Source organism: Suillus subalutaceus (assembly GCF_016647625.1).
Source record: "Suillus subalutaceus strain FC151 chromosome Unknown DFJ58scaffold_27, whole genome shotgun sequence".
Taxonomy (NCBI): Eukaryota; Fungi; Basidiomycota; class Agaricomycetes; order Boletales; family Suillaceae; genus Suillus; species Suillus subalutaceus.
This window is the reverse complement of record NW_024540276.1, coordinates 207,625-233,238: the sequence shown is the minus strand read 5'-3', so window position 1 is coordinate 233,238 and position 25,614 is coordinate 207,625. Positions and strand designations below refer to the sequence as shown.

Below are 25,614 nucleotides of genomic sequence, written 5' to 3'. Positions count from 1 at the left end.
TAGGCTAGTATTGGGGCCAGAAAATGTTTGAAAACTCAACTTAGTTTTGACTTAGTTGCATGAGATTAAGTTCAGGTGTCACAAGAGAAGAGTCACACGACGTCACAGTCTGGCAACTTCACCAAGTCCTTGCTCGTTCGTGGGTTTGTGACACACGATCTACGTTCGAAATTTCGACTTCCCGGATTCTGAAATAACGTCAAGCTCTGAACGTGGCATCAAATCAGTTTAATTTTGGGATGCTCAGTCGACGGATGGTGAGTGGCCAGCGGAAGCCGCTAGTGATCAACACCCTGAACTTTGTTTCTTGTGAAGGCTTTTGGCTGGGGTGGCCTCATTCTGGCTGCCGGAGGCAGTTTTCTTTATGTAAAGATGTCCCTCAAAGATCGCAGGAGGCGAGAGCCTCCTTTAACGGAACGTAGTCCTTGACCCGGAATGATGCGGACTACCGCTCCTCGTGAGTTTGTTCCCCGCCGCCGTGCCATGATTTGATGCTTTTTCGTTTGAGTCGTGATGCAGACATTTTTACGCAGTCTTTGAAGTGTGACCTGCTCCTTTTGTCATCTTGGAGCCACAAGGAACCTTGGAGTGATGCTATGATGCAATAGTGTGATTTTGGCAGATCGAGTGCGCTCCCGAACTTAACTGCTCCACACATTCGCTGGTTAATTTCCGATATGCCGCAGTGGTATTGATAGACGATTACAGTGCCATGCTCGCAATGAACCTTATGTCCGCTAAAATTTAGATTTTGCCCAGATTTTGATACGGGATGCCTTCAAGAGTTTGTTCTTGTCTGCGGTGCTTGTTATACGTCTGAGTTGTGAGGATAGTATCGAGTGTCGCCAGATCATGTCACAGAATCCATTGCCCAGTTCGAAGTCAGAGCCCACTACGGGCAACCTACGGGCAACTTCGTGGTCTGGAGTCCAGGCCATGGCCGATGCCACGAGCCAAAACTCGGCCCTTGAGGCCTGGGGGTTCGAAGGAATATATTGTGACATAGATGGACATTCATGTTACTAAAATAATTTCTAGGTCTCGGTCCTTCGAGATACATAAGCAATACAGTTTGTCGTAAGTGACTTTGCACTATTTTTGCCAATCCACACTGACATCATAGGGTGAAGATTCCGTATCGCAGGAAGTGCTATACCCACCCGCGAATCATGAATTTCTTTTACTTCGAATGCTGACTTCTAGGCGTCATATTTCTCGTAAACAGAAGCATGGAAATATAGGTGCCAACAGCGAGTCAGAACAATAACCACTTTCACGCAAGTGTCTTCCCAACCTCACATATTCGTCGAGGAAGGACTCCAATTCAACAACACACGTCCAAGCGTCCGAGGGGGGACGGAAGTGGACGAGCTTACGAAGTCATCAGGTTCCAGCATGAGCGACGAGAAGACAACCACCGCTGGAGGGCAAAGGTAGCGAGTGGGTGAGTGAAAGATCTTGGCACGATATAATGCTGTAGTCAACATTAATGTTCCTTCAAAATTTACTTGTATTTTGGGTATCGATGCCCCTTTTTAACCAAAAGATACCTTCTACTTAGTACTTGATGTCCACTCCACTACTTGTGTTCTCGAGGTCAAAACGCTCACGATCAAACATAGCTAGGGCTCTCAAATATAACAGAACAGGCATATCAAACGTTTTCAACGTTGCAACTGACTGCACATACCATGACTTCGTATTTTATTTTTTGTGCCGACCTCTAAGTACTACTAGTACATGTACGTATCACGTGACCATGTTTTCCATCATGAGTGCTTGTGTAAAGATTTTGCTTCAAGTCTGCTCGTCATTCTGAGCACTCATGAAGGCAAATTACAAGGTGAGACTTTGTATCAATCAGCAGCAACAGAAGTTCATCATCTCTTAGTTCTCCAACATCTGCGGGACAGTTTATCAGCAAGGAAGCATTCTTTTTACTCCCGATGGCAACACGCTGCTGAGTCCTGTTGGGAATCGAGTATCAGTGTTTGATTTGGTGAAGTAAGTGCATCATATAGCATATGAGGGATCCTGAAGGACGACGCTCTTCCTAAGCAATAAATCCCGAACACTACCAGTCGAGAATCGTAAAAATATCGCTGCAATTGCCCTCAGTCCAGATGGGAACGTTCTGGTGTCTGTCGATGAAGGTTCGTTGGGATTTTCAAATCTTGCTAATACTGAATATTTTTCACAGATGGCAGAGCGTTGCTCGTAAATTTCAAAAGAGGCGTGGTTTTGCATCATTTCAACTTCCAAAAACCGGTCCAGGACATACAATTTTCACATGATGGAAAGTGAGTTCTGCATTTTTCCTGCGGTTGATGGCTTTCATCCTATGATCACCCCTTAGGTTCATCGCAGTGACCCATGATTCCCATGTGCAAGTTTGGCGCACGCCAAATCACCTAGTCCGAGAGTTTGCACCATTTGTACTTCACCACACATACACGGGGCATAATGCCGACGTATCCAGTATTCGATGGTCACCGGATTCAACGTGAGTGCATCTAGATATCGTTGTTGGCCACTAAGCTCAGTAAGATCAGCTGCTTCATAACGACATCACACGACATGACTGCCCGATTATTCACCCTTGATCCCTTGGAAGGGTTTCGACCAAAAACATTTGCTGGCCATAAGGACGCTGTAGTTGGAGCATACTTCTCTGCCAATGGCAAATTCGTAAGTGAAACAAGTGTGTCTTTTTTCTTTTTTACTCACATATGCTCAGATATACACTGTCAGTCGTGATGGTGCTGTTTTCACATGGACAGCCAAAGACGAGCCGGACGACACTGAGGCACCACAGGTTTCTTCAGCTTTCGCACATTCAATACCTCGGATAAGGTGGGGTGTACATGACCGCCACTATTTTAATCTCCCACACACAAAAGTTGTCTGTACCACCTTCCACCCATCTTCCAACCTCCTGGTCGTCGGATTCTCCAGTGGTGTGTTTGGACTTTGGGAGCTTCCGTCATTCACAAATATCCACACCCTGAGCATCTCGCAGGAGAAGATCTCATCTGTTGCAATATCTCCAAGCGGAGAATGGCTCGCCTTCGGCGCACGTAGGCTTGGTCAGCTCCTTGTCTGGGAATGGCAATCAGAGTCCTACATCCTCAAACAACAGGGACACTATTTCGATATGAACACGCTGGCTTACGCTCCAGATGGGCAGACCATTGCCACAGGGGGTGATGATGGCAAACTCAAGGTCTGGTCCGTACAAAATGGCTTCTGCTTCGTAACCTTCTCAGAACACACTGCACCCATAACGGGCATCACATTCGCGAAGCACGGCTCCGTTCTCTTCTCTGCTTCTCTTGATGGCACCGTTCGTGCATTCGACCTAGTTCGGTACCGCAATTTCCGGACTTTCACCTCCCCTTCTCCTGTTCAGTTCTCTTCCATAGCAGTTGATCCATCAGGAGAAGTTGTTGCTGCGGGCTCAACAGACACATTCGAAGTCTTTATGTGGTCAGTCCAGACCGGGAAGCTCCTCGACATCCTCGCCGGCCATGAAGCACCCGTATCTGCGCTGGCCTTCTCGCCAACGGGTGCCAATCAACTGGCGAGTGGTTCCTGGGACCGCACCATTCGCATTTGGAGCATTTTTGGCAGATCACGCGCTGTGGAACCTCTTACGCTCTCCTCCGATGTTCTCTCGATTGCATTCCGACCGGATGGCGTGGAACTAGGAGCGTCGACGCTTGATGGCCAGATCACATTCTTTGATGTGCGATCAGGAAAGCAGTCAAATGTCATTGATGGCCGCAAAGATGTTTCTGGAGGACGAAAAGCGGACGATCGCGTCGCGGCTGCTAATAGTTCCTCTACAAAGGCGTTCACGAGCCTTGCATATACTGCAGACGGGTCGTGTGTGCTTGCCGGTGGAAATAGCAAGTACGTTTGTCTATATGACGTACGTGAAGGAGAGGGAGTACTCGTGAAGAAGTTTCAGATTTCAGAAAATCTCTCACTGGATGGGACCCAGGAGTTTCTAGACAGTCGCAAGGTTAACGATGCGGGTATTAACATCGATCTTATTGATGACCGCGGCAATGCCAGCGACCTAGAAGATAGGATGGATACGACTTTACCAGGCGCATCGAGAGGAGCAGGTGACATGTCCGTACGAAAGCACCGCCAAGAAGCGCGCACTAAATGCGTGCGCTTCTCGCCAACAGGGCGTGCTTGGGCAGCCGCAAGCACTGAAGGCCTCTTGATCTACTCTCTAGACGACACTGTCATGTTTGACCCTTTCGACCTCACGATAGATCTCACTCCGGAAGCTGTCCTCAACATCCTCGCAGAGGGCGAGTACCTGAAGGCGCTTGTTCTTGCATTCCGCTTGAACGAGAAACCCATTATACAACAAGTTTACGAGCGCATTCCCCGCAGTGACATACGCCTCGTTGCACGACAGATGCCTAGTGTTTATATCCCTGCACTCCTTCGATTCACGTCGGAGCATCTGGAGAAGAGCCCTCATCTCGAGTTCGACCTCATTTGGGTGCAGACTGTGATTACGGCACATGGTCGCTTCCTGAGAGATCACAGCGGTGAACATGCACCTGTATTACGAGCAGCCCAGAAGGCATTAGGTGACGTAGAGGGGTCGATATCAAGGCTGTGCGTCCCTTCATCCATTGGCGTCTGCATCTCATTGATTGTTGTCCAGATGTGACGAAAATACGTCAACGTTGCAGTACCTCATTGACCAGTCGGTGGTCAAGCATGGACTAGATGCATCAGATGATTGTCTACCCTGTGAGTTGTGACTTCCTAATATTGGGCTTGTTACCCTACTGACGGTAATACCCGGCAATAGGTGTCGTATAGAGACATCATGTATCAAATAAAAGTAGGTTAGACGGGTACAAATTAATAAACTTTCATTGGACGAGGGGGGACCAGTAAAACATTCCTCATTCCCATGACATCCTGACTACTTCTTGTCAGATATTTCTAAATGACGGAAACAATGTTGAGAACACAATTTCCCGAAGGATAATCATAACACTCACTGTCGACACTGTGCCTGCGATCCACACCCCGATAGCCCCAATAATACGCAAGCCCTGTCCCAGCAAGGAGAGCTGCGGTCATGATGAACTGCGTGATCCAGATGATGAGCAATCGCAGTTAGTACTGATCCATTTAGCGCACAAATCTGTTCCGTGGCGGCTGGTTATGCCAATATCGCTGGGACATATCTCCCTGCTGGCGGAAATTAAGGGTCGGATGCATCTTTGGAACTGTTTCTTAGCTGAGATGGTGGTTGTTGAAAGATCGTATCTTCATAGGAGAGGATGACTTGAGCATGATGTCACCTAGTTGGTGATATTTACGTCTGAATCGTTGTGTTACTAGGGTTTCGCACGGGGTAAACTGGTAACACACAGTACCCGCACCCGCCAACACCGTACCCTCCACGGGTACGGATGCACACCGACCCGTCAACGCCGCGGTTAAATGGAAACCGCCGCGGTGTCTCTGAACGCCGCGGGTACATTACCAAGAAGCTTCGAAGAGTGTATTAACAACAATTGGTGTTACAGGTTGGTTACGGGCACGGGTGTCCATGCTCGCTAGAAATCTACTTCCATGCCACGGCGAGCGGTCCAGGCCCTGCGACAAAGAATCGTGTTAAATAGGCCATCGAGATGAGTCGTCCATTCTCATCCGACAATATTACGTTTTATGCCGCCCATTTTTATTACTAACTTCTCTTTCATCATTTCATTCTTTTTTTGTGTCATGTCATAGCTATCGACATATGCAGGAGCCTTTTGTATAAATCCTCCCACCGCTTCCGTCAGTCTCAACTGGAGCTAGCCCTAGGTTGGGATCAGTCGATACTTTTCAAGGACTCAGTTTGCAGCGCATGCAGAACAGCTTGGCTCAGGTGAAGTCTTGGTGCCCACAGCAAATCCACGCTGAGAGAACCTGACTAAACCCCAGGTTTGGAAGAGGCTTGACGAAGCGTAGCAGGGTTGCTTGTATTGTTAGCAGGATGTTGTGCTTGGTAAATATAAATCACCCCTGAAACATTTGTCACTGAGATTGACGGCTTCTAGTAGCAGTAGAGGAAATAAGTTTCTGCATGTAGGGAGAGCGCTTTTTTAAATTCACGAGTACTTTGAGCGGCTCGCCTGTGGCAATCGTCTCGGCATCAGGAGAGTCGTGCACCGTGGCAGTCTCTCCTATCATAAAAATAGGTTCGCGAATCATCATTTGTCTTGCGTTCGAACGCCACAATGCCGGGGTGTGACCTTCATTTCCTTTGTATGCCCCGTTCATTTTTTGATGGCCTTGCCGTCGATGTTCCACAATCTGATTTTTACGGCGCCGTCGGAAGTCCCGCTTGCGGCTGTTGTACAACTACACAGAATGTTTAGTAACCTCGGGAGGGAGATCATTGTTCAGGTCTTCTACAGCAGCCTCTTCTTCGTGTTCGCTTCGCAGCTTGAGTACTGGCGCAATGCGATTCTGCCGTCTTGGTATCTATTTCCTCGGCCTGCAATAATTTCCCGTCGCGACCACAATATGCGTCCAAGTGCAAGTTTCGAGCATGTAACTCTCGGATGACTCAAAAAGATTGAATTCAACGTGAACAATCATGATCCATGGATTAATCACACTGTATATAAGTCTACTTCCGAAGACTGTTGAATCTATACGTCAGATGATTCTTTCTCTATGCAATCGTCCTTTGAGTTGGCATCTTCGTCGCAGCGCACCATCCTTTTTTCCTCATACTCAGACACATCTATTTCCTCAAATACCTTAGCAGCTCCCACAACCGGAAAGATCCTGCTCAATATGTAGTACACGATACTTGAAGTACCGAATCCTGTGAAGAAAGACAAGTCGAATATCTGAGTCGCAGCAACTGGTACGGGTGTTCCAGCTGTGGAACTATGAGTACCGCAAACAAAATACAAACTAAAGAGACGTACTATCCCCAGCGAACCCAACTACATTAATGGCGATGCCTGCCATATATGCTGCGTACGCTCTTTAAACTCGAGTGAGCGATGGAGAGCCAACAGTACTAGTCTCCCACAGACCTGGGATTGAAACCATAATTGTACCAATACCAACTTCCTTTGCGGGTGACGTAGAAATCAGCGACGTTATAATGGCCCTTGCGCACAAGCCAGTATTCGGCAGCCTAGGGGCACATTAAGTCAAAAATAAAATCAGATCCAGATCCAAGTCCGTTTACCATAGGTCCCGCGATGGCGCTCAGGAAGACCGAGTACGCAGACATATAGGAGGAAAAACGGCTGCTGCTTGATACTAGGTTCCAAGGACACATGACAAGTCCGACAATGGCTGCTATATACCCGCCGCGTCTGATATTCTGTGATGCAAATAAGTACTTCCTGAGACAAATGCATGAAGTGGAGAATTTACGATGAAACGTGGAAATAGCGCCGTCAGATCACATCCCGCACTGACCGAGTTAGCGGAGATGTTCGTTCTGGAAACGGGGAGGGTACAAAGCATGAGCTATGCCAGTAACTCGTACGTCCATTACATACCCTATCTGAGATCAATCAGTATTAGGTCTTTTAGGAAGTCAGTATGGTATCTACCTGAGCTATAATGAAAGAGAAGGCGATGAACCAGACCTATCGCGACCTTCTCATCAGTGCAAAACAACCTTACGTTGTTCAAACTCACACCAAATCGAGTGGCAGGGGATGGGTTGTCGTCTAAGAACATTCCTAGCAAATCCACGGGTGACCAGATTACTTCCCCGTAGATTGTTTGCGACGAGGAGCTGACGATTACACCAAAGAGGCAGATTATACCGTAAGAGAATGGGATAGACCAGACCTGGGAAACGATCGGTGCGGATGGAGTCTTCGCCCGTGACGCAAAATCTGGTGCGTTCCTGAAAATATGGTAAGAATGGGATATAATACATGAAAGCACGACAGGCATACACTGTCAGTGTTATCATGTTACTGATGCATACGCCAATACTACTGATCATGGCCCAGGCCAGGTCGGAGCCATGAATAGTTGCCGGCTGTTTAACAATCGGTCCAACACCTTTTGCCTTGACGATGCACCAAATCATGAAGATGACACAGGCAATGGCCGCAAGGATCGCCTTGAACGTGAAGAAGTGACGACTGTTGCGAGCTCATCAGCAATCCATCCGAATGAACTTCTCTAAACATACATTTTGTGCACGGGAGGCCATATAAAGGGCAAAGATATTACCCAAAAAATGATGAAGCACATAAAATCCCTGGTGTTAGTGCCAGAGGACAACGGCATGGAATTTGCTTCATCGTATAAGATATCAGATCACGAAGAACCAATTCATTAAACTCACGGATATTATTAACACTCGGCCAGATTGCGCGGAGCATCACCAAGACACATGTACCGCCAACACTTGATTGCACTCCGTACCAGATACTGCAACAAAGTGAAGACAGCACGGCGCGAAAGATATCGTACTTACCATGCCATCGTCGCTCTGTTGAATACACACCACAAACTTCCAAATATCCCAAAGCTGGCACGGTTGACAACAGGAAATGTGACATGGAATACAGCACCTGGTCGACCCATCAAGATGATAAACGGCATCATCACACCATAACCAATCCAGACGACCAGCCAGGCTTGCCACCATGACATGCCGAGAACAATCATGGAAGAGGTTACCATCCAACTATCAGAGAACCTGTGTGAGGCTATACTGTAAGGAGAAAATGTGCAACTAACGTTGGAACACTGATCTACGAGTAGAGTTTCTATAAGCGTTTTGTGTTATCGTGATAATTCACTACTCACCACCGTGCTCCACCAGCTGGCCAACAAGAGTGTTAATTGTACAGTCAACCTAACAAATTGCAGTCCTCACAAAGCGACATAACTGAATGCAGTCCACGTTCTTTCTTCTATCGGAACTGGCAATAGATCATCGCTCTGAGGAGCCATACGGTAAGCCTAACTTGTTGGACCTAAGGAACTTAAAACTCACCGAAACAAATTGCAGGCCGGAGGGAACACCCTCTTTATGAGTATGGGGAACCTCGAGCGCCTTGACAACTTTTCTTGCAAAGTCCATTAGGCACGATTGGTCGTATAGACTCTGGGCACAAAAAGTGCGAAGTACACGTATTTAACAAAATCCGCTTATCTTCCCCGGAGTCTCAAACTTGCTAAAGAAACAGGTAAAACGTATGCCTCATACGGTGGTCGCTAATAAAAGCTCGATAACAAGGCTGCAGACACAAATTCTCCCATCATAATGCCAGAGGATAGGCATCCCGCAGTGGCAGAGGAGGTAAAACAATGAGGCTCACTTTGTCACGCGCACGACGTGGAGGTGGAGATCTTCACGGTATCTCCCACAGATAGCAAACTTGTGATGGAGGCAGTGGATGAAGATAAAGCCTGTCATTAGCGAGGATCCCCAAAATATTGCAGCGATTGTCGCTTAGTAGGTTGGCATAAGCCAATGAAGTCGATAGGGTCACCTGTTACTGGTCATGAGCTCTGGGGCTTTAAAGTGGTGATGGGCTATTCTGCGGCTCTTGCCACGGAGAGTCCTCGAGAGTCGAGACCTCCGGATTTTCCTAGGGAATGTGATCCGCCTTAGACATACTGGTTGATGGGGGCACAAATCGCTCATTCCCAAAGGAAGACGTCCATATGCGAAGTTCAATGGGAGACAAGTCGTGCCCGTTCATGTTGCATACCAGAGAAGAACATCACAAAATTTGCAGAACTGAGATATTACCTGATTTAGACTGTTGTGTGCCACCACAATTGACACGTCACTGTCAGACCATCTCGGCAACAACCGGACGTGATAGAAAACGTCTCGCAATGACATTGGACCTACTATCTGTGTGCTATCAAGATAGGATTACTATGTAGTACATTAGTGGGATTCAAAGTAAAATTGAATAATCATGAAACACACTGACAAACATGCAAATTTTCGGAATCCCGGCAGCAGGTATCGGAGTCTGGAATCAAAACTCATACTGATGCCCCCAATACGCCCGCCTACTGTACGACGTTCAGCCCGCCTCCAAAGACTTTCACAATCATCTGCTGGTCTCAAGCACAATATGAATGAACCGCCACCACAACCACCACCACCACCACCACCACCACCACCACCACCACCACCACAACCACTGCAACATATCCAACCTTCGCGTAGTAGGGGGAAGGCTAGGGCTAGGGGAAGAGCGAGGGGTACAGTTGTGACTCGTGGGAGGGGACGGGGCACTATCGACCATCCAGATCCCCCACAACATCAACCTGCGACCGATGAAGATGTTACCGCCACTCTTGGGGATGATGCCACCTTTGCCCCCTTCAAGATCAGGTGGGAAACCAACGATTTTGATGGCACCACCTCCCTTGTATCGTGGCTTGCTGCACACCCACCTGACTGCTGTGTACTATTATCCGATAACAAAAAAAGACGCGACATGACGATCAGCACCGATCGTCCTTCTGGCAGGAGCAAAGCGGATATTCACCTTGTAATCGCCAGACATATCTTTAAAGATAACCCGGTATATGGTCCCCAGTATGCTGTAGCAGGGAACCAGCCAAAGTTTGGCCATGCTGTTGCCAATCATCTCACATAGTAAGCACATCCTTTTACTCACAAGTGCATTTGCTAAAAAATCTTAGTCTCAGGGGGAAGTATAAGTCTGCAACTGATCGGTTTAGGATGACTGGTGCTGGCGTCAACCCTCTTGACCCTCTCGCCAAAGACAATCTCCGAGGTAAATTCTTTTTAAATCATTTAAATTATTTTATTGAGCTAGAACAAATCACAGCGCAAGTAGCATCTGAATTTCCGTGGTTCGAAGACCTTGATGCACTGTGGAAAGACAACCCTGCATTTTCTCCAAAGACTTTCTCCTCTACTCCTGGCAAAGATCGCGCTGGTGGCCTCCAAGCGCTAACACAGCCTACTCCCCACACTACCGCCTCGGACACACGTGTACTCAATAACTCTAACCTCGATGATACGAACCCTGATCTTGATGATTCACCAAACAAAGGCACCCCTGCTGCAGCTATTGAGGACTACGACCCTGCATACGACAACTATGACCCCATGCATGATGACCATGACCCTTCACTCGAAGATCGTGACTACACGATGGGTCAGGGAGGTTGGGATGGTGGTGCTGAGGAGATGGAGATGGAGGAGGACAACTATGGGGAACATGATGACATTCAGCAGCGTCTATGCAAGAAACGCCCACACCAAACCTCCCCCTCTCCGCCCTGTACATTCAAGCCAACAAACCGCACCCCGCAGTATGATAGTCGTAAAGCGGCCTTCACCAGCAAGTCTCACATCGCTCGTGCCATGAACCATGGCCCCCCTCGCTCAAAAAGGCCAGCATCCATGGCATCTGCGTCGTCCAGTGCCCCCAGCACATCCGCACGCACATTCTCGTCATCATCCTACCTAGACTCGAAAGACTCGCCACCCCTGCGCAGACCTGGGCAGCCGAAGCCTTCCCACAAGCGCAGCCTCTCGGGGCGCGTTCATTCAGGGACATCAGAAGTGCTTGACCAAGTGGGGTCTCTCACTGACGACATCAGCTACATTTACTCTGCAAAGGCGGCTGCCTCGGAGTATAAAATTGCGAAGGTCAATGCGCTCCGCCAAGAGCGCGACATCCAATTCCAACGTGAACAGGGCACAATCGAGCACACTGAAGCTGCCTCAGTGCATGAGAGGTCACAGGAGGCAAAGGCGCTGGAGCTTCGTCTTCTCGAAGCACAGGCTAAGGTTCAGTCCGAGAAGGCAGCAGCCCTTCGCCTCGAAATCGAGTTGATTAACCTCAAAGAAGAGGTCTTCGGCAAAAGGGAGTGTTTCGTCTACTTGATTTGTTGTTTGTGTGCTTGCTTGCATTTGTTGTTGTACTTGTTCGTGTTGGATTCATGTTTGAAGTTGTGTGCAACTAGTTCTCATTGGTATATGCCCAGTATGTCTTACATGTCCTATGTCACTAATGCTACCCATTGCGCCTTGTCTATTCCTGCCTCCTCCTAAGTGTTTTGAGTAAGTAGTCCATCAACCGACTGCGAGATGCCTGTCCAGGTGTTCCCTCGTATGTCATATCACCAGCTCCGTCCTCGCCAACGTCCTCCTGTTGTTCCTCTTCGAGTCCGTCCTCCCCTGTTGCCCATTTCGTAGTATCTAAGTGGCGCTCTTCTTCGAATCGGATGACCATGTTATGCAGGATCATGCAGCACATGATCCAGTACGAGGTATATTCGAGGTGTTTCTCGGTCTGCATTGGATGCTGAAGCTCATGGAGCGACTGGAAACGACCTTTGAGGGCTGCAAAGGCGTGCTCAATGCGAACGCGAACCTAACCCAAAGATTGGTGAGTAGATACAACAAAAAAACAGTACACGTACAGTAGAGAGATTACAATTAAATTTTTTCTGTACCCTGCTTAATGCGCCATTGCGCGGCTTCTTGAATGGCACAATGCACCAAGGTTCCAAAGGGTAAGCACTATCAGCCCAGATCCAGTGGTTGTCTCCAAGGAGTGCCTCATGGTCTTCGAAAACACGTGTCGAGTGGAAAGCATACGCGTCATGTGCGCTACCGACATGGCCGATTGAGTAGTCCACAATCAGAAGGTTATGAGGCATTACCACTACCTAGATGTACATATATTAGTTGAATGTTTCAAGAAAAAAAATAAGACATACCTGGCAATTGAGGGAGTAGTCGGATTTTCGGTTGAAAAAAGTCTCGCCGTAGAGCCCTGGCTTGTTGCAGAGATTGATCATAGAGCTGTCAGTAGCAAAGATGCCATTGCGCCATTGAGGGCAGATCTTTGAGACGTACTCTCAGGCACGAGCAGCGTCAGTTGAATTGAGACTTGGGAAGAAGATGAAATCGTCATGACGCTCGAGTAGAGCAATCATGATGCGATTGGTGCAATTAGTGACCGATCCGACGCTAACACCCGCCCATTGGCAGACATACTCATTGGCTATCGCATTGCCATAGTGGCCTGCGCGATTGAGGAAGATGGCTAGCTGCAGGGCAATGGGGAGCTGACGGTTATTGGAATTGCTTTTGAAAACGGGGCTGTCACTGATACAGTTGAGGATGTCGTCGAAAACCTCAGGATGAACACGTAGTTTCTGGCGAAAAAGATCCGGGCGATGCACAGCAAAGTGTGGCAAGAGTTGAATCTGTGGGGCACGCATGGGGGGCTCGTCAGGGTGGTGAAGGACTCGCGCTCTCTCTACTTCATCACGAAGCACCGTTATTTCTTCAAAAAGGTGCAGATAGTGTAGATCAATGTCGTAGAAGTCGGCACCTGAGCTGTCACTTGATTTGTCTGATGTTTCCGAGTCTGATGAGATAGGGGAGATTGGTGATATGATCATAGGACTCGGTATCGATGACGTGCTATCGGAGCCTGAGCTGGAATCATCCGTGTCATGTCTAGCATGCTCTATCTGAGCCATTGCGACTTGCAGTGAAGCAGCATCTAGCTGATCTAAGAGGCCTTGACGCATAGATTGTCGAGGCATTGTGTCTAACCCTAACCTTAGATTTGGACTTGATCAGTGTAGCCGAGGTAATCAAGCGGAGCTTAAAATCACACTTCAAAGTTTTCATGGCTCTTTCAAAATATGTTTCAGCGCACTTTAAGTGTGTTTTCTGAACGTTAATAATTTAACTTTGAATCCCACTATTGTATCTACATGACATATACAATGTATTACCCAGATTGACTGGCAAAATTAAGTGAGTCTATTAAGTTAAAGTGCGCCATAGCCCTCCTCTGCAAGCAGGTCATCATCAACATCAGGAAAACTACATATTACTTAATGTTCCCTTAATAAGGTCAGAGTCGTTGAAATCGTGAACAAAGTCCAATTCAAGTCCAGAATGAGTAAGAACACTGCACTTAAAAAAAATTAGATCCATTTCTTATGTTTGAGCTTAGAGTTGTCTTAACGCGCTTTGCAAAAAAAATGTCGAGATTGTCCAAAATGGTAAGTGTGTAACAAGATGCAATTAAGACGAAGTCAGAAATGTGTAAAGCGCAGGTCAAAGCAAGATGAAAGATGTAGCAACAGAAAATTGTGGTGGAAAAAATCAAGCAGCATGCGGCTCAGATGGTACAGAAGCAAGCAGTGATACCAGAACATCATACTAAGCTTGAGAGAATGCAACCAAGAAGTGATGTACCAGTGAGGATCCAGGGAACAGCGATCTGGAAATCAGGATGAGTGAATGCCAATAGTTAATACATGCAGTGAAATGAACTTACCTTTAGCAGAAAGCAAGTAAATTGACATATTCTTCATCAATCTCTTCCTCCACAGGCTCGTCAGCACCCTTGGACTGTCCTCCATGAGGGGTAGCTTTCATGTATTGCTGGGCTTGCTGAATGATGCCCTCCATGGCTGTGGAGGGAACATTCTTGATCACTTGCATGAACATGTGTGTATTGTGACCTCAGAGCGGCTCAGAGAAGCTCTCATTCTCCCCAATCACAGCCTCCCAGATGTCTCCATTAGAAGCGGATGCCTTACCCTTGCATGTAGTATTAGCAGCTTTCTTCTTTCCCTTCCCAGTAGCCACTGTGACGGTAAAACTCATTGATCCTACAGAAAGGAGGTACAGAGTGTGTTTTACCTGTTGAAAAATTAAAATGAGTAAGGGAAAGTGAAACATAAAGGTAGGATAGTTACTGCCCCTGCTGACAAAGCAAGTGATGCCCGCATGATTTCATCTTTGCTGTTGAGTGCTGGGATTTCCATCTGGCCTTGAGTATAGTTTAGATGTGCAGCGAAAGTCTGCAACATAAATGTAGACTGCCACATCCCTGACCATGCCTGAATTATAAAATTGCGTTAGTACGAAGCAATACAGAAACAACACGAACCTCTTGTTGACAGTTGTTGTTTGACGTACACATGATACCATACCTCAGAGGATTAACCTCCAAGGTTCTTTACCATTCTTGTCTCTCTTGGCACCTTCCTCACCATACAATAGTCTCCTGGTGTTGTCATCGCCGGTATCTCACCGACTTCTTCTACCTCTTGATGTTTTCTATTTAACAGAGTCTCTGTCGTCTCTCGTTACCTCAGCGTTGTCTTTACATCTGCTGAGGTATGTTTCGTCCATCTTGTTGTACTTAGCTTAGCTGACCCTTAGTTCAGATTGTCTTAGGTACATCTAATTCAGCGTTGTCTTTACATCCGCTGAGGTTATCAGGTTATGAGCCCTGGGCTCTAACACAGCCCAGAACCACAATGCAAGACATCTCTATCTGAAGACCAGTGAAACGCTCCCCACTGCGGGTCAAATCTTTAAATTGTTCTCTGTATCCAATCCTCCTTCATCACCATGGGAAAATACGATCACATCATTGCACTATCTAGTGCTGATGAATATCCAGCATGGCGACGTGCAGTCACACTCGCTCTTCAGGGTGATGGCCTTTGGAATCACTGCAGCTCCGGTACTGATCCTAATGACTATGCCGAGTTCGCATCAGTTATGCCGTCACCTGCCACAGCCAGATCTTCCCACTGCCACTGAAAAACTTGCCATTATCAACTGGATAAAAGAGGACGCCCAGGCGAAAGGTATCATTTGCAGAAAGCTGTCTGGAGTTGTTCAAGGACTCTTGAGTGAAACTTTGATGGCCAGGGAGCAGTGGACCACTCTTGCAACTCATTATGCACATCTAGATGTAACATCCCAGTTCGAGCTTTGCGTGCAACTATTTGCAGAAAAGTTGAAAGATGCTGACAACACCTCTCGATATATCAGTACTTTTGAAAATGCAAGATGTCGCTTTGCTGAAATGGCATTTCTACTGTTGCATGGTCTCCCCACTACTCCAGAGTGGGTGATATTTAAGTGCATGACCATGAGTCTCTACAGCTCTCCACCCATGCCCTCATCTTCCACTTCCACTACCTCCATGAAGATGACCTTTGCAAATGTCGTCTCTTCACTCTCTGAAGAAGCCAATTGCCTTCGAGGGGAGCAGAAGCTTGCTGGACTGGGATCTGAATATGCTAACGCCGCTGTAGGGATTGGATTCTCTCTGAGTGCAGACTGACACTTTTACTTAGCCTTACTTACTCTTACTTTCCCTTGTTTATGTTCGCATTTTTACTGCTTACATAATCATCAAATCTTCGCCCTACACTTCCACTCACTAGCTAGACTTTCAGTTATATTTCTGGTAGCTCTCCTTCTAGGATTCAGTAGCTTCCCCAGACTTGCAGCTTATTAGTTTTAGTAGTAGCTCAATAGCTCACTATAAAGCTCCTGATACACAGTCTTTGCCTCATTGTCTGGTGTGACATTTTCATATCCTCTCTCTCAAACACACACACACACACACACACACACACTCTCTCTCTCTCTCTCTCTCTCTCTCTCTCTCTCTCTCTCTCTCTCTCTTGAGCTTAGCCTAGTCAGAAGTCCTTTGGGCTCATACTGCCCCTGCTCTCTGCTGTCTTGCACTGGCAGCAGCCTTTATCTCTTCACCACATCGTTCTCCTGGCCCTCCAACGGGAAAACCAATCCAAAGACAGGCATACACATTCACAAAGCAAATCCTAAAGGCATCAGTTGCGACAACCCCACGTGTACTGGAATACCTCGTTCACTCACACACAATCGTGAGCATTGCTTTCAACCTGGTGGAGGTATGGAGGGTCAGGGAGGAAACTTGAGAGGTCGAGATGCTAAACAAGCAAAGAAGCCAGACATAGCACCAAGCTATAGCACCACCCCCCACACCTGCCACGTCAACATCGTCACAGATGACGAACTCAGGCACTGCTGCTGATCATCATAACTTAGCATGTGCTATTATCAAGGAAATTCCTCTTTCTCCCTCAGAGTCAACTCTGAGCTTCAACGTCATCGCGTGCATTGCCCAACAAATGCTCTCGACTATTCTAGACTCAGGCACTACCTCCAATCTCATTATGGATTAGAGTTTCTTCTGGACTTACTCAGAAAGCTCTCGCATCACAGTCAAGACCGCCAATCACAGTAAACTTCCCACATCTGGATGAGGTACCTGCGTCACAGTCAAGACCACCAATCACTGCGGAAACGAGATTTAGAACCGACCGGAATAGTATACGTTTAGAGGCTGTAAACAGAATGTAAACAGACAAGGAAAAACAAGGATAACTCCACCCGTCCAGATTGAAAAAGGTGCTCGTTTGAGAAGCAAAACTGACTCTGAATTGTAAGGATTTTCAGGGATGGGTTTGTTGCCTTAGCGTCTAAACCAAGATGGTATCAAATCAGGTTATGAGGATCTGCACATCCACTTTATGTCTGCATTTAAGAGAAAACGGATCTGCTTCTAATCTGAATAGGTATGTAATGTATCAGAGAACCGTCCTGCTAGCCTCCCCCAGATGCTCCCTGGCCCTTGGTAGTATCCTCCAGCACCCTACTCGGCCATGTACGAGTTTCAAGGCCAGCCTCAGAGACGCCCCAGCGGTGCTCCTACCCCCGTTAATGCACGCGATTATCAACAACCAGTGGGAGAAACATACCAGCCCCATATATCCCCACTGAACATCGGGAACCAAGCATTGCCACAGTTGCCTCAACGCGATGATTTCTTCAGCCCTGCGCCTTGATTTGGAACAGGCAGCATGCAGCAGGGTGCTGGACGTGCATATCAAGATCTGAGTCAGTTGAACGATACCCCAGGACTTCAGTTCCTCCAGCCCACAGCACTCACCTCAGGATAAACATCAGCCATCTCCATCTCCCTACCCTTATTTCGGTGCCCACCAGCCACCCCCACAGTCCATGCTGCGCTGGTAGTGTGCCTCAAAACATCAGCGCTACGCCATCCTCCAGTGGAGAAACACCATACCATCATAGTTCCGGTCATCGTCATTTTGCGGGAGGCTCAGGAAGCGAGGCGTCTTCACGGGCACCCTCTGTAATTCCTGCAAGCGATGAGTATCAAGCTATGCTGTTATATTCAACAGCTTGACAGCCTGCTCACCTTCCGCACATGAGTCAGAACATGTATCAACGACCTGCGACAGATTTGCAAGACCAGTCAGCAAATTTCAATACAACAGTTGCACACCTTGTTGCAGAGGTCAAACGACTCACCGAACATGCCCAACACACTGATAGGCAGCTTGACGCCGCAAACGAATGCATCCAGAAGCTTGAAGATATCGTTGAGTTGTCATTGAAGATAAAAACCCAGAGACAGTCAAAGAATGTCTCTTGACAGACACTTGAAATCCAGGGGTCACGTGTGCACGTTACAGCGTCCCTACTTTAACAAAGCCTACTACAGAAAGAAAAATTATCTGCGACGCATTGAAGGAACGTTCGAGGGATCTCAGTCTTTGATTCATCTAAGCTTCATATTCGTTCTGCGGAAAACACTTCGTCAGCAATTTGCATAGAGAAAATCATCAAATACATGGCAAGGACTTGTACCAGTGGATGTTGCTCGGGTTGCGATCCTGGCTCCAGTCACACTATTGTCAATGACCTCATCAGCACTAGCCTTTGCATCGAGGTTTGCCTTGATGGCTTCAGTTAGCAATGCTTGAGTATTTACGAGTTGCTAGACGGCAGATGCTAGTAAGCACTCAGACACCAATAAATAAAGCAAGATCGACTCACAACCTTCTGGGCCTCTCACCAGCGATTAACGAATTCTGGCCTCTGTGTTTCCATGTCGGTGCTGTCCGTGGCTTCGATCGTCTGTGACCTTGACCGTTTCAGAGACTTTCGGATAGTGATTTCAACTGTCTACATAGAAGTATAAGTTAGTAACTCATAACATTTAGCACTTACTATAGGTCCAGGTGTACTGGTTTCGAACGTGAAACTGAATGCTTGAATTTGCACATGAAGTTCAAGTTTGATGCTGTTCATGGCTTATCTTAAGAGACTTAGCGAAATTTTCGACGAACTCACCTGAAACCAAATTCTAGCGTAATCTAAAGGCCATAAAACGAATATCCCGGGCGACTTAGCATCGTATTAAGTGGTATTTGCAAGGTGTAGGTATGGGTCAGAAAATTTGAGAGCGCAAAGTCTGGAAAGGGTCTGTTTACAATTGTTGCTTTCCCAGGACCATTCAAAATTTGTACCACGTCGACTTTAGGTCGGATTTACTGTTGAGGTGGGTTTAGGTCTGATTATACAAGCTACACGCCTCGGAATAGACTAAGATCATTTTCTCGTTTCCGCAGTGAATCATGGGAAACTTCCCACATCTGGATGAGGTACCTGCGTCACTGATCTGACACTGGGGAACCAAACTTTCAGAGTGACATTCACTGATTGTTTACATGCCCCTGGAGCCATGATAAACCTGCTCTCTATAGGTCACATGCTGAGTAAGAAATGGTCATGCATCTTTGAGCACTCCCCTGCGCATTGTCAACTCAAATATCATGGCGAACCTCTCGGAGAGATACCGATGACCAGAAACCTCTTCTTCCTCGACCTGAAGTTCATTCGTCCCAATGCACCATCAGGAGCACGTCTCCCTCGTGAACTCAGTGCCTTCGTCCATTCACCCTTGTCTTGGGATCTATGGCATGCACGCATGGGTCACCCTGGGGGTGACATTGTCAAACACCTCCTGTCAGCAGCATCTGGAGTGAAAGTTGAATCCTCCACACCCTTGCAGAAGTGTGAGTCTTGCATCATCACGAAACATCCGCGAAAGCCTTTTCTGCCATCTGACAGTCCCTGAGCTTCGCATATGTTAGAATTGGTTCATTCTGACTCATGTGGACCTTTTCCCATCATGACACTGTCTTCTTAGATAGATGATCTATAGATAAACACCTATAAAACCAAATATCTCCACGGTCAGCGATTCAGACAAATACCAATGACTGATAACATTGTCTTACTAGGATGTGAAAGGCAATAAAAACACCAAATTTCACTTATCCTCCACAGTCAACGGTTCAGACAAATACCAACGGTTGATAACATGGTCATTCGTGGGGGTGCAAATATAGATTGTGTTCTCCTTGAGCAAATTTACCAATGACTAAAAAAAGGGTGAGATATTCAAAAATCTCAGGAACAATGCCCGTTAACTGGCTTGATGCAGTACTTAGGGTTCTTCAGGGATAATGATGCAACAGTACACAGATTACGGGAAGTTATGTGAATTACAGTGATACGTGGTGAGTCAGAGTGATATCTCTGGGATACTCCTTATTCTCACAATCAGGGGAGATCAAACTAGGAGTCGGATACAGTTGAATCAATCAAATACGTGGCTTTGGAACCAACCTTTCTGCTGCTCAGGATCTCACAATGAGTAATGATGCAGTCCAGACTAGAATACACCTTCTTGATGTAATCTTAAGTGGCCAAGCTCTTAATATTGTTGACTAAAGTATAAGTCCTATTTATCGTCCTCAATCGTTAAAGTATGTGGATTTCTCCCCACAGAATTGATTTCCTGTGTCGTAAAGAGAATTGCAGTGAAACTACACTAGACGACTAGTAACCGTGCACTAGCTAGAGTAATTTAATGTGACTTAGAGGTGGCCTCAGGTAGTCAGAACGTCGTGGGAAACAGTGACAAAAGAGTGGAGGGAATAAACTAATATTCACTCAGTATTCACACAGATATTAAGGGGTGAGAAACTTTCTGAGAGATACGCAAACTCTCTAAAAAGGGATCTTATTGCTCAAAGAGGGAGACTATGTCCCTTTATATACTACTCTACAGGTAGCTATGCAACTACTAAATATGGAATAGTGACTCATAGTGACTCCATGTGACTCACTATGACTCAGTGTCCAAATGTTCACTTAGAGGTTACCGCTATTTCGGAACTGTCCAGAAACTATGACTAATCATTAAACAAAATGTAGATTACATAAGAAGATTGACACTGCTCAGATGATGACTGCTGCAGATGTTGAGATGTTAAGATGTTAACATGAATATGGCTCATTAGGTGGGAAAATGTACGAGAAAATCCCGAAAGGTGCGGGAATGTGCTTACTAATGAAAGGATAAGGGTTTTAACACAGTTTGTTGATTGTGCTAAGTATGTAATATGAACGATTAATTCATGTAGCTATAAAAAACCTTCAAGAAAATTATAGTAAATTGTAATAAAGCCATAAGAAATTAGAACTGCCTTTATTGGCAGTATTAGGTTGTATGAGAGTATATTATGTGTCTGTGATCATGTATGAAACAGGTTTCGTGCGTGTCAATGTGGTCGTTCATGGGTGGCTGATTAGCAATACCTAAGCCACTGTCAGCAGAAGGTGCTTTGTGAGGTCAGTAATGTGAGTGATCAATCCAACAATGCCTGGACAACAGGAAACAACAAAAGAAACAAATATACCTTCTCGTACCAAAAAGATGCCCAATGGCAATCTTACTACAAAAATTTGTGTGAAGCTATAACAGTCACTCCCACAATGCAAGCAGGTAGGACCACTGGTCAGGACTAGTCAATGCTCAGAGAACTTTCAGTACTATTGAACCTGTTGTCAAGGAACTTGCTTCGAGTATTAAACAGAAAACAGGAACGGACGTCCTTGGTGTTCGGCACCAAGTCCCCTTTCAATAGCTAAAGCCTTAAGGCAATGAAACCCTAGCTCAGTATCACTACTCAGATGTGTGTGGTCAAGCACACAATTTATCAAACTTCAAAGCTCCCCCACTAAGCTATGCAAAGTCTTAGGTGGACTAAGGAGACAACACAAAAGTGGTAGCAAAATAAAAGAAGAATGTGGAAAAACAAACAAATAGGGGCAGTACCAGGCTTGGTAGTGTTGGAGGATGATGAGCTCACACTAATGGTGTCTCACAGAAGAGTACCTTCACTGATCTTCAACAGCTCTTCACTCTTGTTTGGCTACAGTCACACTTCACACTCAAGAACTGGGGAGTAAAAACACGTACTTTTATTGAGAGAAAAGGGGATCTTATATAGACAAAATTAAGGGCTATGCTACCAGTACTTTAAGGTTCCTGTCAAGTCATGTCAAACTGAGTCATATAAGCTAGTGTGAGTCATACTGAATCAAGTTGAATCATTGTGAGTCACTTCAGATGGTTGAGTCACTTGGGTATATAGATGAGTCATCTTGACTTGGTGTTAATCATGTGATTTCTCATGACAAAGCAGAAAAGGTCTAGACACTGATTATGTAAGGTACCAGTCCATGTGTTATGTTTGTGTTTCTTTATTACATTTTCTGTTAGGGGCCGAACTGGTGTGGTGCTTTGTATTTAGGGTTTCCTGCATGTTCCCACAGGACAACTTGCATGGGAAATAATTTTCACAGTCACCTGACATGTGAGAAGTTCATGCTGAGTCATTTTTAAGCCAAACAAAATGAAACTGAATCCAAGAATAAATCTCCAAAAATATTCATTCCTGTAAACTAGGTTTGCAGAAGAATGAAGAAAAAGAAGCAAGTCCTTTTTCCTGGGCCAGGCTTTGGCTCAGGATATTGCAATCATGGTCTTTATGATGCCAGGCTTCTTATGAGAATATTAGTCAGCCATGCACCAGACTAGTTTGGTGCAGGTCAACGCCACATGGAAAGCTTCATTTTGTCATCTTTCTGGACGATCACACCAATCTCCTGAATCTCCAGCTTCTAGTGACCAAAGATCAAGCTCTTGATGCATGGCGAATAATCAAGGCACGATGGGAGAACCATTCTGGTTGAAAGGTCAAAGTCTTTCATTCGGATAACGGGAGAGAATTCATAAGTGGTGCATTCACTAAAGCTCTGCAGGACTCAGGTATAGAGCGGCAACTATCTGTGCCTTATGCACATCAGCAGAATGGTAAGGCTGAACGTGCCATTTGCAACATTGAAGGCCGTCTCTTCATGATGCTCGAGGGTGCACAGCTACCTGCTAATCTTTGGGGTGAAGCAGCATTAACTGCTTGTTATCTCTGGAATCGCAGCACCTCTTGCATTCCCCCCAAACGTGACTCCCTATGAAATGGTCAATAACCAACAGCCTGACCTTGAGCACATTAGGGTGTTCGGTTCCCGCTGTTTCGCGCGCATCCCCACTGAGCTCCAGGTCAAGCTAGGTCTGCACTCCCGCACGGTCATATTCCTTGGGTACCCAGAGGGCACCAAGGGTTATCGCCTCCGTGATAAAGTGTCCGGTGCCTTCTTTGTTGTATGCAACATCATTTTTGATGAACGTGTGGCTCCTGCACATAGGGACGATTCAGACTCAGATGATGGGCCAACTGACGGCACTCTTGCTCCCATAACCACATCTTCTGCTCCCACTATTGCTTCTCCTACACAGGCAGTGACCTCCTCTACTCCTCTGCAAATTGAGGTGCCTCCTGCCTTGCCCATCGTTCGACAGTCTAACTGGGTCAAGGTGCCCACCCCAGCTGGTCAAGCCTGGACTGAGGAAATTAACGCCACCAAGGCACGTCTTCGGCTCTTGCAAGAGTCTCACGCGCAAATTATCCCTGTTCTGTCAAGCGAGGGGGTGAGTGAGGGAGCAGAAGAGAGAGAGGTAGAGAACTTAGCAAAGATAGAACCCAACATGGACATCCCAGAAGTCTTCTCAAACATGATGATCAAGGAGCACGCACATATTTCCATCAGCAGTGACCGAAAATGAAACCCCACTGATGCCAACTACGACATGGCAATTCCCCCTGCCACTTATGAAGAAGCCATGCTTCATACCAACCGGAACAAGTGGCTTGCTGCTATGAAGAAAGAGCTGCAAATCATGGACGACATGTGTGTATATGAGGTCACCACCATTCCAGATGGGCATAAAGCGATCAGAAATCGCTGGGTGCTAGAGTTTAAAGAAGACAATAAGGGAGGGTCAGTTTATAAGGTGTGTTTGGTTGCCCAGGGGTTCTCTCAAATTCCAGGCATAGACTACGGTGCAACCTTCGCACCGGTACTGAAAACTGTGTCCTTACATCTCATAGCAGCCCTGGCATGCAAAAACAACTGGGACCTTCACTCATTTGACACCACACGCGCCTTTCTCTGGGGGGTCCTCAAGGAGGAGATATATATGCGTCAACCTAAGGGTTTTGAGCAGGGTGATTGGAGAGTGCAAGTCTGGAGGATGCTTTGTACCATCTACAGTCTGAAGCAATCTGCGATGGAATGGTATGAGCAGGTTAGAGAGATTATGGGAGAATTAGGGTTCACTCGGTGCACTGTCGACTATGCGGTGTTTCTGTTTGACAGCGAAGCATCCGGCACTTGCATCATTTGCATCATCGGATTCCACGTTGACGATGGGATGGGCACGTCCAACTCCCCAGCCTTCTTACTTTGGGTAAAGCAGAAGATCCATCAGTGCTTCAGCATCAAGGACATGGGACCCATCACAAAATTTATCCGCACCCAATTTGAACGTGATCGCAGCACCCGCAAACTATAGATGCATCAAGGGGAGTAGATTAGTTACTTACTCGAAGAATACGGTCTTCTTGATTGCAATCCCATGTGCTTACCACTAGACCCTCACCATCCTTTCAGCAGACCCACTGACGTTCACGACACACTTCCCAATCTCCCCACTCTCTTCCGAAAACTCATTGGGGAACTGCTCTATCTCTCCATCTGCACTCGCCCCGACATCTCCTTTGCAGTTGACTCACTTGCACAGCATAGCTCCAAGCCCACTCACGCACACTATGCAACTGCAAAGCACTTACTTTGCTATTTATCCAGGACCATAAATTTGTGACTGCACTATGGGGGTGAGGATGTGAACAAGGGCCTTTATGTGTACTGTGACGCAGACTGGGCAACGTCTCCCATTGACCGCTTGTCCATCTCAGGCTATGCATGGTTTTATGCCGGGGGTGTTATTGCTCACATCTTGAAAAAGCAAAGCACACATGCACTTTCATCCACAGAGGCCGAGTATATGGCCGTCACGCATGCCATTCAGGAGGGGTTGTGGATTAAGTCTCTCATTGTTGCCCTTCATATTCCACTCTCCTTTCCCATCATGATTTATATGGACAACACTGGTGCAATATCACTGTCGACAGAGGCACGCAATCACATCCGTTCAAAACACATAGATGTGCGTTATCATTTTATTCGTGAGCACATTGAGGAGGGGACTTTCCTGCTGCGCTGGGTCCCTTCTCATCAGAACACCACTGATGTCCTCACTAAGGCACTTCCTCGCCCTCTGTTCGACAAACACCTCCCAGGACTGTCTCTGGTGTCTTGGTGAGGGGGTGTGTTGACAGTTGTTGTTTTATGTACGCATGATACCATACCTCAGAGGATTAACCTCCAAGGTTCTTTACCATTCTTGTCTCTCTTGGCACCTTCCTCACCATACAATAGTCTCCCGGTGTTGTCATCGCCGGTATCTCACCGACTTCTTGTACCTCTTGATGTTTTCTATTTAACAGAGTCTCTGTCGTCTCTCGTTACCTCAGTGTTGTCTTTACATCCGCTGAGGTATGTTTCGTCCATCTTGTTGTACTTAGCTTAGCTGACCCTTAGTTCAGATTGTCTTAGGTACATCTAATTCAGCGTTGTCT

At 46.6% G+C, this 25,614-nt stretch overlaps 5 protein-coding genes across 5 annotated transcripts; 2 read left to right on the top strand and 3 right to left on the bottom strand.

Annotated features, from left to right (window-relative positions):
* Positions 1-1,825: 1,825 nt before the first annotated feature.
* On the top strand, positions 1,826-4,790 carry DFJ58DRAFT_657084 (WD40 repeat-like protein; the record flags this gene model as incomplete). The annotated part of the gene is made up of 8 exons (XM_041381954.1): positions 1,826-1,843; positions 1,892-2,004; positions 2,059-2,153; positions 2,201-2,300; positions 2,357-2,503; positions 2,553-2,688; positions 2,738-4,641; positions 4,691-4,790. The coding sequence occupies 8 exons, from the start codon at positions 1,826-1,828 to the stop codon at positions 4,788-4,790; spliced, it is 2,613 nt and encodes an 870-aa protein (XP_041246331.1).
* DFJ58DRAFT_744101 (uncharacterized protein) lies at positions 4,782-5,430 on the bottom strand. Its single transcript, XM_041387293.1, has 3 exons — positions 5,179-5,430; positions 5,037-5,124; positions 4,782-4,977 (listed from the first exon to the last, which is right to left on the bottom strand). The coding sequence occupies exons 1-3, from the start codon at positions 5,257-5,259 to the stop codon at positions 4,958-4,960; spliced, it is 189 nt and encodes a 62-aa protein (XP_041246330.1). The 5' UTR covers positions 5,260-5,430; the 3' UTR covers positions 4,782-4,957.
* Positions 5,431-6,610: 1,180 nt separating this feature from the next.
* DFJ58DRAFT_240241 (permease for cytosine/purines, uracil, thiamine, allantoin-domain-containing protein) lies at positions 6,611-9,313 on the bottom strand. The gene is made up of 16 exons (XM_041379408.1): positions 9,023-9,313; positions 8,903-8,967; positions 8,833-8,848; positions 8,764-8,777; positions 8,498-8,710; positions 8,366-8,451; positions 8,210-8,315; positions 7,968-8,159; positions 7,702-7,915; positions 7,614-7,649; positions 7,560-7,564; positions 7,432-7,498; positions 7,241-7,378; positions 7,083-7,186; positions 6,972-7,030; positions 6,611-6,922 (listed from the first exon to the last, which is right to left on the bottom strand). The coding sequence occupies exons 1-16, from the start codon at positions 9,107-9,109 to the stop codon at positions 6,687-6,689; spliced, it is 1,638 nt and encodes a 545-aa protein (XP_041246329.1). The 5' UTR covers positions 9,110-9,313; the 3' UTR covers positions 6,611-6,686.
* A 6,295-nt stretch (positions 9,314-15,608) lies between these two features.
* Positions 15,609-15,929, top strand: DFJ58DRAFT_623579 (uncharacterized protein; the record flags this gene model as incomplete). Its single annotated transcript, XM_041381072.1, has 1 exon — positions 15,609-15,929. A coding segment is annotated over one exon (321 nt), but the record flags the coding sequence as incomplete, so codon positions are not given.
* Positions 15,930-17,455: 1,526 nt separating this feature from the next.
* On the bottom strand, positions 17,456-19,651 carry DFJ58DRAFT_839510 (uncharacterized protein; the record flags this gene model as incomplete). The annotated part of the gene is made up of 12 exons (XM_041392525.1): positions 17,456-17,560; positions 17,611-17,725; positions 17,802-17,880; positions 17,940-18,015; positions 18,075-18,108; positions 18,188-18,245; positions 18,527-18,656; positions 18,746-18,844; positions 18,890-18,962; positions 19,013-19,035; positions 19,328-19,419; positions 19,504-19,651. The coding sequence occupies 12 exons, from the start codon at positions 19,649-19,651 to the stop codon at positions 17,456-17,458; spliced, it is 1,032 nt and encodes a 343-aa protein (XP_041246327.1).
* Positions 19,652-25,614: the final 5,963 nt, after the last annotated feature.

Excerpts from the sequence above, each read along its gene's own strand:
- DFJ58DRAFT_744101 (XM_041387293.1), bottom strand. The coding sequence starts at position 5,259 with ATGCATCCGACCCTTAATTTCCGCCAGCAGGGAGATATGTCCCAGCGA. Across the intron at positions 5,125-5,178 it reads AGCCGCCACGGAACAGATTT|TTCATCATGACCGCAGCTCT; the intron begins GTGCGCTAAATG and ends TGGATCACGCAG. Across the intron at positions 4,978-5,036 it reads TCGCAGGCACAGTGTCGACA|AAATATCTGACAAGAAGTAG; the intron begins GTGAGTGTTATG and ends TCCGTCATTTAG.
- DFJ58DRAFT_240241 (XM_041379408.1), bottom strand. The coding sequence starts at position 9,109 with ATGGACTTTGCAAGAAAAGTTGTCAAGGCGCTCGAGGTTCCCCATACT. Across the intron at positions 8,968-9,022 it reads CCGGCCTGCAATTTGTTTCG|AGCGATGATCTATTGCCAGT; the intron begins GTGAGTTTTAAG and ends ATGGCTCCTCAG. Across the intron at positions 7,916-7,967 it reads AACATGATAACACTGACAGT|GAACGCACCAGATTTTGCGT; the intron begins GTATGCCTGTCG and ends CCATATTTTCAG.